Source organism: Mauremys reevesii, linkage group 1 (genome assembly GCF_016161935.1).
Source record: "Mauremys reevesii isolate NIE-2019 linkage group 1, ASM1616193v1, whole genome shotgun sequence".
NCBI lineage: Eukaryota > Metazoa > Chordata > Testudines > Geoemydidae > Mauremys > Mauremys reevesii.
In genome coordinates this window covers 166,425,597-166,448,858 of record NC_052623.1, presented here as the reverse complement: position 1 = coordinate 166,448,858, position 23,262 = coordinate 166,425,597, and the positions used below count along the sequence as shown (strand labels likewise).

The following is a 23,262-nucleotide window of genomic DNA, read 5'->3' as shown; positions in this document are numbered from 1 at the left end:
TTATTATTAATTATTATTATTATTATTATTTGTAGTACTGTAGCTCCTAGGAGCCCCAATCATACACCAGGCCCCCAGTGGGCTAAGCACTGTACTAACACAGAAAAAACATCACTATTGGCCCCACCTTTCAGCTCCACTGCTTCAAACATCTGTTTATCTAGACACTGGTATGTTCCTCATCATTGCAGAATTTTAGCACCTCACACATGTTCATGAATTTACCCTCACACCACACCCGCGAGGAGGGACAATATTATTATAATCCTCAGTTTTACAGATAGGGAATTGGAGCACACAGATAGCAAGACTCCAGTTCAGCAAAGCACATAAGTGAGTGCTTAAATGCTTTGCTGAATCAAAGCTTAAGTGAATTGCTCAAGGTCTCTCAGTCTGTAGCAGAGCCATCTAGCTCGAGTACTGGTTCAGTGCCCTAACCACAATACCATCCTGTCTCCTAATGACTACTACAATGTTTTTCTTATACAAGAGAGGGAAGATTCAAGGAATTCACCAATTGCCTTCTGGTGCCAGTTCACGGGGAATGGTGGAGGAGGAGTAGAGGTGTGGTTAGCAGAAGTGGTGTTGCTCTGATTTCCTACCTCCACCATGTCGTGCGGGCTCTCAGAAGCCCTGGGCTAAGGGTCACTGGAAATGTAATTTGCCAGTGTCAAACCACTAAGACATCTTCTTGAAAGGTCATAGAAGGATTTGGGACCTTGTGTTTGAAAGGACAGTCATGAAGGCATACAGCCTGGTTTTAATTCATGTGGAATTGCCTCCTATTTCTATATATATGTTTGAAGACCATTTAATTTGAGGTTGGACATTCCTTAGAGGAATTATTCCCCTTGGAAATAAAGAGTAGCAAGGAAGCAAGTAACCTCAACGAGTCTGTACAGACTGCTGTGGGACACAGTGACAAAGGAATGACTACAACACGGCATCAGGTATCTCACAGGTAGCTCCTGAAGATGTGAACTAATTACACCATATTAAAGTTCTCTAGCCCACAGATAAGCAAAGACCCCTTCCCAATCTCATCTTTCATACCTTCTGCACGTCCCTCTCCCCCTTTCTCCATATGAAAGCTGCATAAGAAAAAACTTGATCTCTGGAGTTTGCAGTCATTTTATCCACCACAAAACTCTGACCTTGACGTGTACTAATTAGGATTGAAATAGACTAATAATACAGGTTGGCAAGGTGGAGTTTTGTCAGTATAAAAGAGGCCTTTGAAGATAACAGCCATTTACACTTTCATGATCCCATCCCTAGTGTTCAGAAGAGAGAACATAAACTAATAATGTGGAATTCATCTAGGGGCATTCTACACACAGCAGCAGAATATCATGTCCCCCCATAACTTTTATTCAGGATGGCAAATTAAATCTGCTTGGATTCTTTTAAATTCCAACATAGATTATGATTAAAAAAAACTTTTGTTAATAAGCAGACCTCTGATGATCTAAAGATGCACTGGTTCATTTTATTGACTTAGAGAAAGTAAATGACATATCAAATGCAACCTTCATACTTTAACAGATGAAGTCACCTTGAGAAAAACGATACCTAGCACAGTAGTATGAAACCGCTCTCCAGAGTATAGCTTTGATTTACAAGGTGAAGTAAGGTCTCCATCATGTGAACATATATTTTTAAAGTTACTTTGGCTTAGTGTGTACCGTAGGTTTTTTAAAGTAGATAACCGAGAAACTGTTGCTCATTAAAGTAGTAAATGAAGTGGGTGACTTGTGAAGAAAACAATAGCTCTTGAAAACAATATTAAAGTCTCTGCTTTTCTAAACACTGAGCTAATGATTTACATCAAACTGGTTTACAGAAGATCTGCAAAGCTGAAATGAAAAATGAGTTAAGCCCAGAAAAATGTGCTGAAAGCCCCAACTAACTGGGCTGTGGGACACATTCAACTCATAAATACATTTAACATACCTTTTAAGAAATGCTTTCCTCTCTCTGTGAAATCCTCTGGCACTTCCTGTTTAGTTGAGGAATGCATCTTACTGTAACGTTGTGGATATCAGAAATTCCATGCAGCCCTATGGCACCAGTGAAGTCACAGAAAGCTGTATCTTGTGATTCTTTAGGCAATCAGAAAATGCCAGAGGATTTCATTTAGAGAAAGAAAAAGTAGTAAAAGACCCCCAGGTCATATAAGTGGGGGCATCAGCACAAGTATCTGGGTTTAGTTCAAAGTTAATGTTAACTTTGCAATTCACCTTTCAATGCTACACTGACTAATTTCAGATCAAGACAAATCTAAATCTGAACGAGAAGAGATATAGGCCGTAAACTTTGAAGTCCAAGTGTGGGATTCTCAAAAGCACCATGGAGTTTATACTCCTAAGTCACTTTTTGAAAATCCCATCCAAAGTGCACAAAATGAACCATGTGCACAAGTCTTTGTAGGACTGGAGCCATTGGCCAGCATCTGCAAAGTTAGGTGCCTAAAGTTAGGCCCCTAAATATATGGCCTGAGTTTCAAAAGTGCAGACCACTCTCGGCTCTTCCTGGCTTGCAGTCACTTGCTGTCATTTCATCTCTTAGCAATTTGATGTCAGTGGGAGCTGCGGGGGCTCAGCACCTTTCAAAAACAGGCCATTTACTATAAGTGATGAAATATGGATTTGTGCTCCTAACTGTAGGTCCCTCCATTTAAAAAGAATGGCCTTCATTTCCATTTTGTGCCCAGGTGGTATTACAATAGACTAGAGAATGAAAATAAATGTACATATAGCTGGAACTACACAGTACAATGAAAATTGTAATATAATATAAAACAATCTTCATCTTAATATCTGATTACTATTTACTAAAAAATTTTGCAAAATGGCACATATGAAGAAATGAATAATTAACATTAGTAATTAACAAGAAGCCAGAACTTTGACAGTCTGAGGATATCGTTTTTTTCCATAGCTCAGCATGAATAAGGAAAACTATTGTATGTTCTGCATTAAACCACTGATAAAGTAACCACAACTCTTTTCAAACAACTTGGAAAGGCTCCTCCCTCCTCCATGTTTCAGGAAGATGAGTTGCACTTCCTGTGTCTCAAATTATGTCATCTGACTAGATTTTCTGCTGGGAAAGATCAGTAAGATAATAGCTCTTATCATAATCATGGATACCTACACACTGGCAGCTATATCTAAAACTTGACTGATCCCAATGAAGCCCCCCTAAATGCACTGAAGCCAGCGGTTTTGCCGGGGTAAGGAGTGCACAATAAGGTCATTGGAAAATGATTGCTTAACTCTTTAAGAAACCACCTCAAAGCTGAAAGAATCTTGATATGCAGTTTCCTGCTTTATTTAAAAGGGTATGTCAAGACTGGTAAACCCCAAATTTGACCTACTGTACATTTTTGTTAATGCCTGTGTGGAAAGTCCAGGAACTGTGCATGTTTAGTTTTAAAAATAAATACTTCAAAGCTCATTATTTCTAATGGGGGAAAATAATGGCAGTGGCTGAGCACTCATATGTAACCTGGTCTGTGTGTACAATGGAACAAAAAACAATTTCAATCAGGAAATGGATTTCATTTTCAAGACTCCTAAGAGTTCTTATAAACAACAGTAAGAACAAAACTGATCAAAGCCATTTTGACTGTCTTTTTAAAATGACCTAAAACTGCAAAGTGACGGCAAGAAGCCAATTTAAATTCCTATAAAAGAAAATGCCATATTTTACATATTTTGCTAACATGATCCCAAAATGATGAGTTAGCCAACCTTGTGTTAGTCTCTTTTGCAAGTGAATTAAATACAAAATAGCTTGCTCCCACCCCATCCTCACATGCTCCTTTAGCCAGTCTGAACCTATAGATAAGCTGATGATGAGACACTAAAAGGCAAAAGCAGACAATTACCTAGGCAAATGTTTGAAGGATTTGGGCCCTGGAGCAAAATGCTGTTTACTAAAGACTGAAAGTGCCATTTGTACTTAGCACAACCAAGTCTGTCTGAATTCAGTTGTTCTGGATAGTGGCCACCAGTGGACTCGGAGCAAGGTTTATAGGTGTGAGATAACATCATACTCCTGTCTGTGTTTCATTGCCTCAGGGCTTTTGCAGTATTTTTAAACAAGAAAATGCAAGTACCAACAAAAGCATATTATAACATCTGTCTTTATGTTCACTTCTTGCACTGGTTAATCATTTATTTTTATGCTGCAGACCATCCTGTCAAGATTCAGAGCCAGATCCTCAGGTGATGTAAATCTGCGTAGCTCTCTTGAAGTCAGTGGAACGATGCCAGTTTACATCAGCTGACAATCTGCTCCATAGTTTTCATTTAATTTCATCTCTTTCAAATCTTACTGCAAACCAATAGGGTTTCCAATATGTACGTCTTTCTTCTTTTCCTTAAAAAACCCCTTGGAACCATACGTATTGGTCAATTTGTGGAAAGAGTCCAGAGAGATTAGTAAAAGGGAAGGTAGGGAGAGAAAAGAGACTTTGCAGTATAGGGGCCACCCCTTCCCTCTCCACTTCTCTCCACACTTCATATACACATTCATCTGTGCATGGTTATCATCATTGATGATATGGACAGAAAATGGAGGAGTCAGGGCATAAATGGAGGGGATAAAAAGATGGTAGGAAAACTGTTGCACAGATGAGCAATCTTCCATCTGTACTATGGCCCAGCACCATAATATCTGAGTGTTGCATATACATTAGTGGCTGTGTCCTCACAACATGCCTATGAGGTAGGGAAATGCTTTTGTCTCTATTTTACAGATGGGAACTGAGACAAAGAGAGATTAAGTAACTTGAACAAGACCTCACAGGAAGGTTGTTGCAGAATTAGAAATGAAACCCATATCTCTTTAATTCCAAACAAGTGCTTTAACCCCAAGATCATTCTTCCTCTCCACCTTCCTGGTGGAGGAAATATTGCCATTAACATACCTGACAGAAAATAAACCTTGATGGACCATGGGCCACAATTCCCTTTTCCTCCACACCTGAAAGACCTTGAGAAGAAAAGTACAGCAGAAAGGGCATGTACCGGCACAGGGTTAGGACCAATAACAGGAAAAGAACAGAGCCAGAGAACAAATCAGAACCTGACTCTGACATAGCATTTTAATATGCAGGACAAGGACTAGCCAATAGCAGAGTTTCTGAAGGTCACAAGTCTATCTATGGTTATGGCTACACTACAGACACTACAGCAGCACAGCTACGGCACTGCAGCTGTAGCCCTATAATGCAATTAAATTGCTACAGTGATGGAAGGGGTTTTGCCATTGCTGTAGTTAATTCAGCCCCTCAGGAGACAGTAGCAAGGTCTATGGAAGTATTTTTACGTCGACCTAGCAGTGTTTATACCAGGCTTTAGGTCCGCTTGATAGCTCTGGCAGGGGTGTGAGTGATGTAGCTAGGTCAACCTACGTTTTAGGTGTAGGCCAGGCCTAAGATACCTGAACAGGAGAACTGGGGCAGGGAGGGGACAAGAGAACAGAGAACCAAAGATTGATGGAAGATGAGTTGATGGCAAAGGGAAGCTTGCATTGCACTTGTCCATGTTTTACCACTTCTGTGTCAACAAATTGACAGCCTTGGGGACTGGAGTACTCCAACATCACACCCCAAGCACTAAATTCTCAAGAAATGGAAGGAGCAGCAGCAGCAGAAGCACAAGACAAATCCATGGGAAGATACTGATAATACTAAAGCAGCAGGAGGTATGTTTTCAGTGATTGGGTGACAAACTAGATGCATGTCTCCCATGTCCAATCCACCAGCACAGTCCTATAAAATTGTCCCTTAGAGAATAGCCGTCCCTTATGTTTTACTGCAGGATTAAGCTGTTTTTGTTTTATACATCCATTTTCCCTTAAAATATTTTTTTTTTTAAAAAAGGATGCTGCATCAGAGGATAAGGAATGTGTCTTTTAAAGAGACAGCATTTCCTCAGTCTCCTCTCTATTCCCCCCCTCTCCAAATGTGAAAAATAAGTAATAAGACAGACTTTGCTGGAGATGTGTCTAACAAGGCCTTCATTGTTTCAGACAGGTGTGAGACTGGAACTGATTCAGAACCAACAACCCCAGTCTCAGAGCCAGCTCTGTGAGCTGAAAACATGCACCAACCATCCAGTAATACCACTGCAGCCAGCCAGAGACTCAACAATTTAAGGCTTAACACACACACAACATAAATCAGACGAGGATGTACCAGCCAACCGTCAGCTTCTTGGGCAGATGCCTGCAGACTGTCTGCGCAGATCAGACCCTGCCTGTTTGGGTTATTAGAAACATTTTTTTTTGTCATATAAAGAGAGGCTGGGTGGAGCAGCTAGCACAGACACATTTATGTTTGCCCTATCTTGTTCCAACAGCCCTCGTACGTACGCTGTCTGTGAGGTAGTACTTCTTGTAAAGTTGCTTTATTCAAAGCACAAGAGGGAATGAATTACATCTTGGGGAAATGTTTAATGTCTAGAACTCACACGTACATGCTACTCTCTCAAACAAAATCATTCCCTGTCCATGGGCTTTTATGAGGCTCTAAACATGACCAAACAAGCACTAGAATTAACACAGCTGCTTACTCTCATATACATTTCCTTCACTTTTCTAGGAAAACCAGTTTTTACTCTCTCTTCTCCATCTCCTGATACCTGCTTTGAACTTGTCTCTAATGTGCATTTGGCTATAATTTGGATCACTCCCAGGACAGGTCAGAGCAACAATTTAGACTCTGGGACTAAGGAACCTCTCGGTTATGCTTGGTTATCCACGGTCTCATAAACCTGCCCAAAGAATTATTCCTCCTGCTGGTTTTGGAGATGCCAAGAAGGCAGAGCTGTAATAAAGGTGTGATATACAGGAGTGCTGATGAGAGACTCAGCTTTGATTCCTGGCCCCAATCACATGGGCAGGATAGAAAATTTCACTCAGCGTTCTCTGCTGTACTACTTGCTTTCTGGAAAATGATGGAACCCTGTGGCCACCTCCTCCAGGTTCTTTTCCAGATTCAGGCAGCTTCGTTTGCTCTATTTTTAGTGAAAAGATTCCATTTATTTCTGACACCATGTGATAAAGGTGTGACACACAGAAGTGCTAGTAACAGACTGGTCTTTATCTACTGTCATGTCACATGTGCCAGTCCTGCCTCTCTGCACCCTTCAGTGGCTGTTTCCAGTGTTTGAAACTCTGACTCACTAATGGCTGCCGTTTGGAACAGCAACAGCAGCTCTAGATCTCTACAGCCATTTTTGGCTGCCCCAGACTCCGCAGCCCTTACCTTCTAGTGACTGCTCGCTGATACTGCGGTCGGGGCTCTGTGCACCCCTCAGAGGCCAGGACTGGGCTCTGAAGTCCTGATTTCTTAGTGGCTACAACAACCCCTCTGAATGACTCTTCTATCCCAGGGCAGCTAACTAAGGCATGCACGGCTCTCTTTGTGATTCCTCTACTTCTGTAATACTTATTGCCAGTGCTCACTTTCCCTTGCAGAGTGAAAGTCAACAGGCTGGCTGCTGCTCCCCCAGTTCAGAGCCGATTCGTATCCTCTCCAATAATAGACCAAGGCACTCACAGCTGTGGAGCTGTGGCCATTTTCCTGTCACACACACCTGTTTGGTTTTATGCTTTTGGCTGGACAGTTTGAGCCACAGCTGCGAGTGGCTTTTGAAGGGTAGAGTCTCCTGAGTGGAATCAACATGATAGTCTGGCACAAGCAGCGAGGTATGCACTTAAAATAATAAAGAAGCTGAAAGTGAGTTTACAGAAGTATTTGCAGAGGGGCGGGGGGGAATGCCAACATGCTAATAATCAACACATGTTTATATGCAAGCCAGGCAAATATAGTTTGCAAGTCCTGATTTGCAGTCTTTACCTGACTACCTTCTTTATGCTCATTAATAAAGTTTTCACCTTTATAATGTATATAGCACCTGCAGGCATTTCTAGGTGATATTGTTGTTCATAAACTAAGTAATATAGGGCCCAAATATGCTAATATTGTTGCTTGTAAATTTGCATATGTGTATAGTCTCATTGATGTCAAACAGACTGTTCCTATGAGTAAAATTACTCACATGCATATATGTGTGCAGTCATTGGGCATATTTTGTAATCAGGATGTTTAAAATAAAATATACTGCATTTCAATACCTTTGTACATGGAGCTCCTGGGTAACTCAGAGGGACAACTGAAATCAACTTAAATGGTATGTTAGCCTAGCTTTAAACCATATTACACAAATAAATAATCACTTCTGTCAAAGTGTTGCTATTTCTACAATTCTGCTTGACAAAACAATATACTAAAGAAAAGGGGAGCTTATAACAACTTCTCTGAATACTGAACATTTAGAAGTGAATAAAACAAAGATCAAATGACATTAAGTTAGATCTTATTTTTGATCTTCAAGAAATTAAGAGAATCTATAATTGACCAAGTCACCTCTAAAAGTTTTCATTATTATGATTGTTTAAAAGAGCAAACAATTTAAATTACTGTGGCCTAAATTTTCAAAAGTGAGTGGTGATCCATTTCCATTGCTGGATGCTCATCTGAAAATCTTGAAGTGTCTTATTTTTCAGAAGGTGGGTGATCTGCAGTTTCTGAAAACCAGGTCCCTTTAAGGTGTCTCAGGATGGTCATCCAAAAATGGAGGCAACCCAAATCACTACTCACTAGTGAAAATCTCAGCTGATCGATAAAAATTAAGAAATCTCTGAAACAGAGACAGAAAGAAAGCACTTGTTAGAAATGTCAACTTTCTTTACTAGTGTAGATTTCACACAATGTCTATGAGTACGTTTCCCACTACATCAATTCTTATATTTGAGATGTGTTAATGGAGAAAGAATGGTCATATTGTGACAATAATCTTGTTGAGCATATAATATGCTCTTCTTCATACAATTTACTGTTTTTCATGATTTATCCAATCACATTTTGTTTTGTATGTAATCAAGCCCCGATTTCCTTATGCACCACATGTATGGGATGCATAGGGAGCCTCTAAAGACAGGCAGACTCCAATGATTTGGGTGGCTGCAGTGGTGTGCCTATTTATAGCTATGCTAAGTGCTCAATGTGTATTTGTTATGCTATTGATGGAGAGAGTTCTGTAAGCCCCTCATGACCATTACAGCAACTCTGTCCACACAGCCTCTTGTAAAGGCCACACCTGCTAATGTGGCAAGGGAAATGTGCACTTTATATTTTATTTTAAGAGAAAAAATCTAGTGCATAATCCCCACCCTTAAAGAAAACAGAGACAGTGGAACTCCTATTTGCAACAAGAAAGTAGAATGAGCAGTCCAGATTGTTTCACGGCAAGAATCTCTGTATGAACAGATTCATTATATTTGCACATTGCAGATCTGAAATTCACCCTCATGCAGAGGGCCAACACAAGCTCCTCCAGGCTATTTAAACCCTAGTGTGTGTAGGATAGAGCTCATGGATGAAAAGGAGGATGCTGCACTTCCTGTGTGCTATGGATTGGGGGGCAGTCATGCCAGCTCAAATAGTCTTGTGTGAAGGCAGAGTCGTGGGGGTGAACCTGGGAAGGGTCATTGGATCTGTGACTATGTGGATTTAGCATGTAACCCGTGTCCATACCCTGCACTCTATTGAATCTTTGTATAAAATATGCCTTTTGAGGCATCATTTGGAAATTCAGAATTTGCTGGTCATTATTGTCCTGATAAAATGTGTGTGGCAATGTCATATATGAAGTTATAAGATTCCACATAATCATGTTCTTAATACATGTTCCAAACTGAGGCTGGCAAACAGGTCTGTCTCAAGCAAAGGAATGTGTGCTCTGCTTAATTTGCATTTCAGCACTAAACAGAGTCATTAAGCAGGAAGGGAAATAAAGGGCGCTCAGACAAGTTAAGAAAAAGCAGCAGGGAACATGCTTCCCTATACACTCTTTGCCTCCTAAATGTCAGCTGGAAACGTTTTTCAAGAGGGGAACTGACACTATAAAAAGGAAGGACAAACACCCCCACAGCACTCCCCATCTCTCTGCCCATTGCCTTCACAGCACCTGAAGAACGAAGGCAGTAGCTCTGGACTGGGGGAAGGGTCCTGACCTAAGAAGTTTGGTCAGTAAGCCTGCTGAGAGCATGTCGTGAGAAAACTTTGTTTTGAGTTTAACATAGTTCAGTATATTTTTCTTATAACCATTTCTGACTTTTGTGCCTCATTACTTGTACTCACTTAAAATCTCTCTCTTTGTAGTTAATAAATTTGTTTTATTGCTTTATCTAATCTAGCATGTTTAAACTGAAGTGTCTGGGAAACTCCATTTGCGGTGGCAAATTCTGTGCATATTATTTCTATTAAAACAATAACGGACTTTATATAAGCTTGCATTGTCCAGGACAGGCCTAGGCAGCACAGGGCATAAATGTCTGGGGGAAAACCTAGTACTGGAGGTGTGTTGGGGTCACCTGCAGTATAACCAAGGCTAGTAAGAGCCAAGGTGTGTCTGTCTGGCTGCAGCACACACACAGACATAGCTGGGAGTGACTTGCATGCTGGAGGCTGCTTGTGAGCAGTCCAGGCTGGAGGCTACAGCCACAAAGCATTGTAAAGGGCACCCCGGGTTAGAGGGCAGGGGTGATACCACTACTCCTTAGTCTGGATTGCACCCTGTTTTGTCACATATGGCTTGGGGGGCAGTCATGCCAGCTCAAAGAGTCTTGTCTGGCAGTGGAGTTGTGGGGGTGAACTTGGGAGGGGTCATTGGATCCGTGACTATGTGGATTTAGCGGTGTGGATCTCACACACCGTGGATGTGAAGACTGTGGTGTTACTCCAGCTAATAGGAATTGTAGCCTCATGAGCTACCTGTGGTTTAGGTGGGTTGACTTTACCCCTGGGCTAGTCTTGTCTGTATATAGAGAGGGGTGAATTTCACTCAGGGTAAAGTCATCATGGGAAATATCTGACTTCTGCTGGACTCATTTACAGTCAAAAAATTTAAAACTTGCAATTAAAACAATATTCTCATCATTTTATCTTTATTTTAATGTAATTATAACATTTAGAGACGTTTGTGATTTCCATGGGACAGCTGCTGAGCATTTCGGCAATTTGGAGAATATCTACACAGTACAACCTGGAAAAAAAATCAGTTGCAGAATCAAATTGGTATCTTCTGGCACATGAGTGCCATCAGATGAATAATAAGCTAGTTTCAGCTGGTTTTATTTTTTAGGATCAGGAGCTCTTTTTTTTATTTTTTGTTTATTTTATTTACCATGCAAGGTAATTTGAGCTCTGGTATCAAACATGAAGTGTTCTGCCAAGAAGGGATTAAAGGAGCAAATTCTATGGAAAGAAACTGGGTTTGTCAGTAAAAGACTAAGAGATTTTATTTACCAGAGTTTTGCAATCAGCACTTTTAATCTTCATCACAATTGGGCTATTCAAAGGCCAATAACATGCTTCAAAGGCCATTAAAGAATAATCCAAAAACTAGTGGGTGTAGGACTTGAATGTGAAAATGTGATCAAATAGGCAACAGCTTGTGAGTGTCTGAAGTCCAGGATAGTCAGTGCACCTGCTTGTTAGGCAGGAAGGTATTTTCACTGTCAGCCAGTTCACTGTGTTAATGTGAAAGGTGAGAGTAGTGGGGGAAGGAGCAGTGCTAGAGCTCCAGAATCAGGTTGTCTAGTGAAAGAATACTAATTGCTCAGTGGCACAGTTGATCTGAATGGCAAATATGAAACTCAAATAAATAATAGCATGACTTAAATAATTGCATTAAGGGCTCAATCCTGCAAGGTACTGAGCACTCTTAACTCCCACAGAAGGCAACAGGGAGGGAGGGAAATCAGAACCTCTAAGTGCTCAGAATCTTGAAGGATCAAGCCAGAAATTATTTTGCCATTGTGGTAAAAGTGGAATGGTGTTAAGGAAGCATGAAATTAATCTAAATTATTTCAACTCTTCTCTGTTGAAAACTGAAGGCAACAACAACTAGGGAGAGCGTGAACCAGTGCAACATCCCAGGCAAGATTCTGCTCTCAGCTGCACTGTAAGTCCAGGAGAACTCCTTGTGACTCTAGTTTTGTGCTGATGCAAATGAGAACAGTTTGGCTCAGTAAGCCTAAAAACTACAAAAAAGATTTGCAATGTTAATTAAAGACTGAAACAAGGACATTTGTTCCTACCTGAAAATTGGATTTCTGTAAAAAGCCTCCACCAATCTGACATCATGCTTAGCTCCACCTTGTCCTGGGACAGACCAGACAGAAAATTTTGTGGCCAGGCCTTAAGGGCCAGATTTTTAAAGCTATTTAGACACCTAAAGATGCAAATAGGTGCCTACTGGGATTTTCAAAAATGCTTAGGTATCGAATTCCCACTAGGCTACTATCTGCATCTTTAAGTGCCTAAATATCTTTTAAAATCTGGCCCTTAAATGACTTGCTCAAAGACACACAGGAAGTCTGTTGCAGACCTGGAAACAAAATCCAGGTCTCCTGACTCCCAGCTCTCTGCCTTTAACCCAAGACTATCATTCCTCCAGTCAGATTTGCTCTTTCTGCTAGGACCTTCCTGCGAACACTGGGAATGGAATAGATAAAAGAGAGCTTGGGTAGCAGAAGACCTTGCTAGGGGACTGAGAAGCCATATTGCCTTGCCTATAGTACCTTTGAATCTTTGGAATTTCAGAGCCATTGGAATATGAAGACAAATATCCTTTAAACCTACAAACACCAGGAAATTGCCTGGCTTAACCCACACTATGATGGGCCTACCTCTCTCCATCAGAGTCTGCAGTTGACTAAATAGATGAATCACTTCAAGTCCAGCACAGAACTTTTTTTGGAATTGAAAATAAGGGGACAGAATATATTCCTGAGAAAGGCTTCTGCCATGGGGCTGGACATACTCTCTGGAGCCCTGCCGGGTGATGAAGAGCTTGTTTCATTGCTCTGCTCTTCCCCAGGTGAGAGAAGATGGAGGAGGGATAAGTCTATGCTGTAGAGCAGCAGTTCCCAAAACCATGGGATGTGTACCCCAAGAGTATGCAAGCCATCTCTGGCAGGTACGCAGGAGAAATTGCGTAAAGGTAGATTTTATTTATTATTTTATTTATTGCACTTTCATAATAGGCTACTCAGATGAAGCTTTAAAACTCTGTGGGAATTTGTTATATAAAATACGGTAGTTAACGTACTTCAAGATGTACCAATGAGAACACAGACACACCGAGACCCTGAGGTGCAGAGCCCTCGCCTCCAATCACTGTACAGCGTGGGTTCAGTTGCCCAGCAACTGTCCAGTCTAATTGAGCTCAGAACTTACTCAGGGTTCTGTTTTTTTTCAGTTGTATATGTCGTACTGTAACTATATCTGTATGTAACAGTGAAATATGGACAGGCGGTGAAAGACAGGTAGTGTTAAGAAGAACACACAAAGTATGTGATGAGAAGGATAGGGGTATGTGAGCAGCTGGTACATCTGGAAGGGGGTACATGGGCAGTTGGTAGACCTGAAGGGGGGTATGCAATAAGAAAAGTTTGGGAACCTCTGATTTAGAGGGAAAGAGTGGAACTGCATGAAGCACATTAAAATGATGATAGGCAGAACACATTGGACATCTGTGAAGAAAACGCACTAGTTTGAAATGACGTTTTCCCTTTAACAGGCAAAGTGAGAGATTTACTCTTCTGGCATCAAAAACTCTTAGCTGGCTTTGGTTTATTCCAGCAGCTCTGGTGTTAGATAGCTGATTGAACCTGTATCTGAAATAAGATTTAAAGGAGCTCCAGAATATTTGGCAATCTAAGTGGAAATAAGAAATGTCTGAGGAGTTCACAGAGATTTTATCTCATCCTGGAGATTTACAAAGAATAGTCCAGGGAATCCCCAAGCAGTTTCATGCTCATAAAGAGGACTGCAATTTGTCATTGCTTGACTGAATGAAAACATAGGGTGAGATTATTGCTCAGTAGCAGCAAAGTAGTGACCCGTCTGACAGAGCGAGACTTTTTAGGCCTTGTCTACACTACACAGTTTTGTAGTGGAGGTGTACACATTGAAATGCTCCTCCTGCCGATGTAGCTCCCCTGCTATGCCGACATAATAAGCTCCAGGCCTCTCATTGATGTGGTTTTATGTCGGTGGAGTTGAGGCGATGCAGTGTCTAATCACACAAACCCAAACACCCTTGCCCCGCCTCCTGCCCCACCCCTTCCCCTTTCTCTGAGAGGGAGTTTGGATGCAGGAGAGGGCTCAGGGCTGGGGCAGAAGTATAGGAGGAGGTGAGGTGTGTGGGCTCTGACTGGGATGTGCTTACCTCAGGCAGCTCCTGATTGGTGGCACAGCAGGGCTAAGGCAGGTTCCCTGCCTGCCTTGGTCCTGCACTGCTCCCAGAAGAGGCCAGGATGTCCCTCTAGCAGAACGCTAATATAGCTACAGTGGTAGTATGCTTATCATGTCTTACAAGAGCTGTTTTGTGACACAATAAATAAATTTGATATCGAGGATTTGGTTCTCTTGTAGAACACCACTGTTCATTTTTAAAAGACAAACTGCTGAGATGATTTATATCAATTTAACTGATCAGCACTTAAATGTGAGTCAAAGACACACATTGTACTCTTGGAAAAAACAGATTTATCTGTCTGACGTTCACTAACATATTTAAAAGATAAGTGAAGAGATCATTCCTCTTAGGCCTGAAGAAATCTTTTTGCCCTATTCAGGAAAACCTATAGAGTTGGATTCTGGCTGCCAGGCATACACAGGTATGTGCGCACACTACACACACACTCATGAGTCCATAAGGAAGACAGGGTGCATGGGACAAAAGTTTTCCAGCCCTCTCTTGAATCCTCTCCAAAGCTGTGGCGAGGATGCTCAGCAAACCATCTGCAACAGGAATGATGGCAGAACGTTCTGGGGTTAGGAGTGGGGCAAAGGTCCATACCTTGGTGTTCAAACATCCTTTGACCCAGTGGCAATGGCAACTATGTTTTCCTTCCACCAAAGCAGATTTGTCATGCTCCTAACAGGAATAATCTGTATCAAGTGCCTTTGAATATTGCTGCTTAGAATACTGTACAGGTGTAGGTATGGGAAGACATTGGTGTAGGAATGCAGGCACACAGTAGTGCTGCTCTGACAGCAAATGTGCACACCTGTTCTTCCAGCCATTGCCTAAGGAAGTCTGAATTTGATCCACACCTCTCATTATCCATTTCTTTTTTTAGATTATATAATTATCACAATCACAGATGCAAAGAAACCAGCATAAATGTACAATCAAAAATTGTTTGAAAATATAGTGCAGACATGTAATCAGTAATGTTAAGGTATGAGATATCATATTTAACTTTTTTTATATAGCTTTAGTGGTAGAAGTACAAAGTATGCAATTACATGACCTATGGGGTATAAATAATCATCATAAACTACTCAGATTAATACAAAAAACATGATATTCCATTAATAAGCTATACACTCATTATAAGCACCCACAATTAAAGGAAAAATACATTAATTGAAAAAGAGGGAGCTACAGAGTCACCCAGAGAGAACATATTTAGAAAAATAAAAGTATTTTTATATATTACACAGTGAAAAAACAATTCACTGTCCTGGTCTTGAGTGTCTGCCTGTCTGTCTGCAGTAAGATATCAGTCAATTCGAACTCTCTAAAGTGCCTTAAAAATTACATTTTACACTTAAGCCAAAGACGTTCTCAGCAGCAAATGTCACTGACTGCTGGACCATTCTGAAACCCTACTCTATGAACACTTCTAACACTGTTAACCTATTAGAGAAACAAGGTGGGATCAACATGGCTACAACAACACTGCAAACTATTAGCCTATGACCTATCAAGCTGATTTAAAAGTGAGGAAAAAAATTGGGACAGGATACAGTTGTAATAGGAGCAAAGCCATTTAAATTCCTTGTGCTTACACATAGCTCTTGATTCCACTACAGTATTTCTTTAGTACATGGGAACCCTGATAACAGGGCTATTTTCAGTGGAACAAGATTATGAGAGTATGGACCTTGAAATGTCTCTTAAACAAAGCATACTGCACCTGGGAGAAGACAAAAGGCTGGGTGGTAACAAGAAAATCTAAGTTTTAATGTTCCTTACTCATCCAAAGAGTAGATCTTTACATTAATAAAATAAGCACATAAATAAATAAAAGTCTTTGTTTTGTTTATAAACTGCAGCACTGGTTAAAAGTCTGTCAACATTTTTATGATGAATTCTTGTTTCCAGGGTCTTTAAAGTTGGCCATAAAAATATAGTCCCAGATGAAACTTAACATATTAGGTTACAGTTTTTTTAAAAAAGCTCTGATTTTTTATGGCTATCAAGGTGTAAAAAGAACCAGAAGCGTGTTGTTGAAGATGATTATTTGCTTTTTCTAGACAGGAAAAATAGCTCTCTCTTATTTATTTTTCAAATTTATGGGTGATTAATAAATTGTGAGTTAGAAACACTGTTTTGGCTAATTTAAATTAACCAAAACTATGAAGTTCTTTCCTTGGAAATATATGTAAATATATTTTACCCCTTAAAATGGCTTATGGTAGTTACTGTGCATTGGCTCAACTCTAATGGCCCCACTGGAGCAGATTCTTGGGTCAATGATCTACAAATTTAAAAATATTTACGTTGACAAATTGTAATGGAACCATATAATCCATATTTTTAAAACTTTCTAATTATGTACCCACCTACTCCAGTCAACATTATGAATAGCAAACTTCCTAGTTATATATTTACTCACTAGTCCAGAATGACACCACAGGAAACTCAATCACAAAAGTATATACTTAAATCATGGTAAAAGGCCTTACCTAACCTTTCAAAAGCAACAATCGGGGCCCAGCTCACACTGCTCTGCCTGTTTTTAGTTTCTTTCTTTTCTCTGCACAAAAAGGGGGTGAGTTAGGGCTGAATAGTTATCTGGATTTTCATCCTTAACTGAATTTCCTTGTTTTGGGGATGTTAGGTCAGGTTGTTAACATTATAGGCTTGGTACTAGCACAAAGTAATCTTTCAACTTGAAACATGTGTGATGTGGTAACCGCTCTTCTCCCCCCCACCAGCTTTTGTCGGTGAACTGGTATGGTTAGATCTTTCAAATGAACAGGTGTACTTTCTCCCTTCTTGTGATATGAAAGAAGCATAAAACTCGATTATAGCAATTTATGATCTCCTAACTTGCATGGACTTGTATCAATGACACAAGCAGCTTTATGTTCAAATTCAAGACCTGGTAAAATAGGAAGTTAAAATTAACCTCAAGCCCTTTATAGATGAAAACCTCAACAAATAAACAGTGGTTTAGTGGCATGGCAACCTGCCCCTTTAAATCTATGAACTAGCCCAAGATGTCTATTTTGAGTTAGTTGTTTTTTAAAAAAAAAAGTCAGATTCTGATGAACAGAGGAGTAGCCTGTGATTCATACTGGGGTGAGTTAAAGCAAAGTTTAACACCACCAATTAAAAGCCTGCACTATACCTTTTTCTTGCCTCCTGTCTATAAAAAGCCTAATGCTCTCTTCATTCAATAGGTGGTTACATAAAGTATCTGAGGCTGCAAATATTTACACATCAGCAGAGTAATAATATGGAAAATGTCAGAGGTATTTCATTTCTGTTGGGCTATATTTTGCAATTTAATGATGTTATTAAAAAAAAAACCCACCCTCAAAACCATGGCTCCTTAAATGTAACATCGGAGCTCAGTCTGGAAATCAGACATTCTTCAGATTTTGAGAAATACATCAAAGCTCTGATTCTCATTTACATTAAAGCCTCTTTACACTGTTGGGATAGCATGGCCTCAAAATGGGTGTAAATAAAAAGGGGTCGTTGCATAAATAGCCCTAAATTTTAACTGAAAGAGGCTTTAGCCTTAGTCTTATTTTACTGTTAGTGGCTACAAGTCTCACCAAGCTGTTCAAATTGTGGTCAGGCTAATGTGCAATTTTCATGGAGGGGTTAAAAAACAACTAAACTGGTGATTTAGCATGAGAATATCAATGAGGAAACATTAGCAGTTCAATTGCTATCATTTTCTGACCTATTCCTATAAATTCACAGGCTAAATGTATCAAAATTATATTTTAAGAAGCAAAGCAATATACTAAATACATTTTCGGAAGTAGCAGCTGAATCCCTAGAGGAGTGTGAAAGACTTATATTGCTCTGAAGTTGTACTACTGAAGAGTTTTAAAACAGAACAAGAAAAGAGGGATACTTGGTGTTAAACCTGATACTCTGCTCCGCATATAGTGTTCCAAAGTAGTTGAAGAATGCAAGTCTGCTACTAATACCTCCACCCATGTAGCCATAATAATACATTCATTTTCTTTTAAAGGCATATAACTGAAGGCAGAAGAAATCAAACTTACTTTGTTCTCCAAATCAAATTCTAAGCAATGGTGACTGCCAAAAGCTGTGAGAGAAGTAAGACCAGATCCTCTGCTGGTGTAAATTGGAGCAGCTCCAGGAAGGACCTGTGTGGTCCTTGAACTTTTCTGCATACTATTTTTTGCAGTGCAATTCACGATAGCATGTTGACTTAATTCAACAACTCACTTACTTCTCAGTAGTGGCCAGACCCAGACCCCGTACGCACTGAAGTCAATGGGAGGTTTGCAAGTGACTTCAATGGCCCCACGATCAGGCCCGAGAAGATAAGGATACATAACGAACACTTTAGTTATGGAAGTAATACACTTTTCTACAAGTAGTGCAAAGAGTGCTGCACACTAACCCTGATTTTAAAAAATAGAACACTAAAGAAAAACTTGATTCAAAACCACTATAACTAGTTCTATCCAGAACACCAGGGGAGAAGCTTGATCAAATCTATTTCATTCTGACTCAAAGGATGAAGTTCAATTCCATCAAGCAACAGCATTTGCTAAGATAAATATGGTCATTTACCTTAATTTTAGATGTGTTTAATTATGCATCTGCATTTTTGACAATGTAGTAAAATATACAGTAGTTATCAGGATAGTTATCTGATTCAATGCCCACTGAATATCACCTGATTTAATGAATGCAAAGTAAGAGGTTTTAATTCAAATAAAAGCTATAGAATATCCTTTTATCACACATGTTTGCTCTTTCTAGCAGTGCAAATACTTAGTTCTAGATTGGACTTCTCTGCTAAACAATGGGCTCTGAGAGCTTTTGTGTGTGAATGGTTTCTTAGGAAAACCACTGCAAACTGTTGATGGTGTGTCTCCATCACATATGCATATAATTACCTGACTAAATATTCATCAGGGAATACAGCTACATATACAAAAAGATCCAAGAATACAGATTTTTTTTTCTAAGAAGGCTGAAGAATTACAGTCCCAAGACATCTGAGGATAACACAATGAACTCTACTGACCAAGTGAAAGTTGCTACAGTAAATGCATGTTCAAAAGGTGCTAGACTTTACCAAAAAAATATGGTCACTTGTTAGAAAAAAGCCCACAGCTTTGTAAGGTAAGCAAAGAAAATCTGTTCTATGTGCCTTTCTCACCCCCATCTTCCTCCCACTGTGTTTAATCAAAACTTCACAAGTGACCTTTGGAAATGGCATTGCCATTAGAGAGACAAGATAGGGCAGGTAATATCTTTCATGGATCAACTTCTGTTGGTGAGAGGAACAAGCTTTCGAGCTACACAGAGTTCTCCCTCCGGTCCCGAAAAACTGCTTTTCATGTAGGCCACCCTACCATCATAGTTACTGTGCTGTCTTCCATGCATCTCCTGGAAACAACATTGTGGCAGGGGGGAAAGCATCCTGAAGGGCCATCTAGTACTGCAGACTGTGTTAAGACTCTGATGACCAACAGCGGTTCCTTCACTGTAGGGGAGGGTTTCAGGTACTTACCCTGAATCTGACTCTGAGGCTGAGGATTAAAAGTGGTGTGGCTCAAGGAAGCTCGTGGGTTAGGTGTGGGGGCTGGGTGATGTGGGCTGACCCTCATGGCTGTGCGACGCAACTGCTCCAGTTCACTCAGACGCTCTGAAAAGGACAAGCTCCCGGGCTTTGTCTGCTCATCTAGTTTCTGACGATGTCCTAGTGTGGGAGGGGGGGAAAAAGATCAGAAAATCTCACTGACATATGCCCTTTTTTCCCCTTGATCCATTGGCACTGTATCTAACTGGCTAGTGGCCATCTGAAATTCAGCAAAGACTATTTGCTCTGTATTAACAGGAGACACAATCAAGTCATGCACAGTAATTATATCACAAAGCAGTGTAACTCCTATGAAGTATGGACTACTCACAAAAAAAATCTGCTACAAGTCACAGCGCCCTATTATCCCTATTATTGTGTATAAAAAAGGAGCATTTGGTGTGGCGAGGGCCTTTAAAATACATACTTTCAGCTTCTCTGACCTAAACCTGTAATGCAGTAGCTCCTCAAGCATTCAAACCCAGATTGTCATAATTCACTGCAATTAGACAAGTATATGACACTACAGAAATAAAACTCCAACCCCAAACAAATAATGCTCTAGGATGCTTTAGGAACTGCTCTTTACAAATAAACAGAAAAGGAATACAAGAAACAGTGTTTAACGAATGGAAATTATGGGGAAACAAAGTATCTTTTACTAATATCGGGAGTTTCCAAAACGTTAAGGGTTGGACTGTCCCCTCCCCTGCTGTGCCCTGAAGAACATTGTCTTGCTAGATAATTCTGATGTATTCATTGCTATCTTAAGTGATGTAAGCCAGTGCACAGTGAACTCAGCCACCATCCCATGGGAGTTTCAGGGCCAGTGGCCATGGGGGAAGCCCTGGTGAGCCCTGCTCCAGCCTCCTGGTAAAACTTTGTTGGGCTGGTGGTGATGGGAGGGTGATGTTTGGAGTATGTGTGCTTGGGAGACAGCCTTTGGAGAAAGCAGGGGAATGGCATAGATCCAGCACAGAACTTCCAAGGTCTATTGGTTCAGGGGATGAAAGCCCTGTTCAGATGCACAAGAGCACCATGAAAGGACAACATTGCTTCATCTCTTTCCCGCTTCCTGGGGGTGGAGAGGAGTTCACTAATTGCCTAAAAGTTTACACATTGTCACCACTTTCCATCCCATTTCTGTCCCTTTGCTTCCAGTTCTATATGATTAAGCTCACTATCAAAGTATCTCATCATCAGAGCCTGACACCATGTTGTTGAATAGAAATGAAAGATTCTAGGTCACTGGTTTCAATGTGGACCAGTTTGAGAGTGACCAACCCTATTTGCCAGACAGTGTTTAAAATATAAATATATAGCTACCAATGTTGCACCTGAGACATATCACCAAATGAACAGAAAGTGCTCTCTGAAAAGTTCTGTCTGTCCCCTACTGTACAATACATTCGTTCACACAGCTCTAACAACACTTTAATCAAGACATAGGCAGGTTTTTTTTCATTCTAGAGGGGAAATGTACATTTAAAAGCAGTTCCCAGTAGCTGCGATTCTAAAATTAAATTCTGTAACTCGCATTATGGTTCCAAATCTCACTGGCTCAGTTTTCTTCCTCCTACCAGACCCTTTGGCACAGCTTGCACTTTCTCAGATTCCACACTGCACTATAAATTATCCCAAGGAAAAAAAATTAAAAAGACACAGTATAAAGTCGTGATTTTATCATTAAGAAGGCTTCAAGGGGGAAAAAAAGAAAGACTTTCATCCAACACTTTAGTAGTTCAACCACAACTTTCTTTCATTTGTCAGCAATGCAAATCTGGATTCTGATTCAAGTCCTTAGCTTATGGCCCTTGACTTGAATGCAAACACACTGAGTCACGCAAGCTGTGTACATATGTAAAAATGTCTCGTACATTCTGATTATATTAAACATGAGCCTGCTAGATTGAAGGCCCTGGGCCAGGATTCAGAGTCTATTGATGTAATATACATTATTCTCAATCTGAAGTTCAAATCAATCAGTTTATGCTTTTAATTTAGTGCTCTGTGTAATGTTTTACCCCTTTAGCCTCCCTCCTTCTCTGTCAGGTGCTGCTCTCATGGCATCACATATTATTCCTGTGGCATGGAAACTAAGGGCTTGTCTGTACAACCCCTAGATACCTGGTGATCACTTGAGTAACCCCACTGAAGTCAGTGGGATGAGGGCCGGATAAAAGCTGGTGAGATGAGAGCTCCCCTTCCTGTTTCAATTTACTTTAAGCCCTGTGAGAGTGCCCCTGCTCCAATACCTAGGGCTCTTTAAACCCATTCACAAAATCCTCTCTCTAAGGCCAGGTCTACACTTAAAAATTAGATTGACCTAGCCACTCCGGGCTGTGAAAAAATTGTGCGCCCTGTGCACTGTATGGAGAGGGATATCTCAGTGGTTTGAGCATTGGCCTGCTACACCCAGGGTTGTGAGTTCAATCCTTGAGGGGGCCATTTGGGGTAAAAATCTGTCTGGGGATTGGTCCTGCTTTGAGCAGGGGGTTGGACTAGATGCCCTCCTGAGGTCCCTTCCAACCCTGATATTCTATGATCAACCTAACCACCTGTGTAGACGTGGCTAGGTTGACAGAAGAATTCTTCCATTGGCCTCTCTGAGAGGTGGATTGACAGAAAAAACCCTTTCCGTCAATGTGCAATAACACAAAGCTGTGGCACTGTAGTGTAGATGTGCCCTAAGTTAGCAGTGCAGCTCAGTGTGAAAGCCTGGCAGCAGGAATCTCTGTGGCAAGAGCAAGGGATTAGAAGGGGAGGATTCAAACTGGGACTTTTAAAATTCCATTGATGTAAATGTTATTTAGAAGAATTACGGGATCCCACTGGCTCTGTCCTGAGGAAACTGTCATTTGTTTTGTGTGGCAGCTTTGTGACAGGAGCTACTGAGGTATCACTGGAAACGTCATTTCAGGTAAGTGCCGCTTACTGCAAAAGTGGGTTGTTGTTGTTTTTTAATCAGCTGAGCTACTCAGCCTTTTTCTACTAGATGACCATGGCAGGCAGCAGTATAAGAACTTTAACTTCACATTGGTAATTGTATCCTCATATTATCTCTGTGAGGGAGGGATTTATTATTATCCCCATTTTATAGATGGGGGAATTGAGTCACAGAAAGAAGAATTGACTTGCCCATGGTCACAGAGTGAGTGGCAGACTCCTGACTCCTAATTTAGTGCTTAATCACAAAACCGTTCTTCCTCTCTGCGCAAGGGTGGAGAATGACGGAACAGGAATTCATTCACAAAGCAGTCCTCTCACACTTTATAGCCCATGAAAATAGTGGCAGTA

The 23,262-nt window shown here is 40.6% G+C and overlaps 1 protein-coding gene and 1 long non-coding RNA gene across 4 annotated transcripts in view; one reads left to right on the top strand and one right to left on the bottom strand.

Moving 5' to 3' along the window:
- Positions 1-23,262, bottom strand: part of RUNX1 (RUNX family transcription factor 1) — a 229,720-nt gene that overhangs the window by 17,341 nt on the left and 189,117 nt on the right. For all 3 annotated transcript variants that reach the window (XM_039482700.1, XM_039482719.1, XM_039482710.1), the window contains one exon: positions 19,897-20,085. In XM_039482700.1, coding sequence (XP_039338634.1) covers positions 19,897-20,085 — 189 coding nt within the window. The remainder of the gene's footprint in view (positions 1-19,896; positions 20,086-23,262) is intronic.
- On the top strand, positions 11,842-19,265 carry LOC120369434. Its single transcript, XR_005583164.1, has 3 exons — positions 11,842-12,044; positions 12,963-13,085; positions 18,376-19,265. It is a non-coding gene; the product is annotated as an uncharacterized LOC120369434 (long non-coding RNA).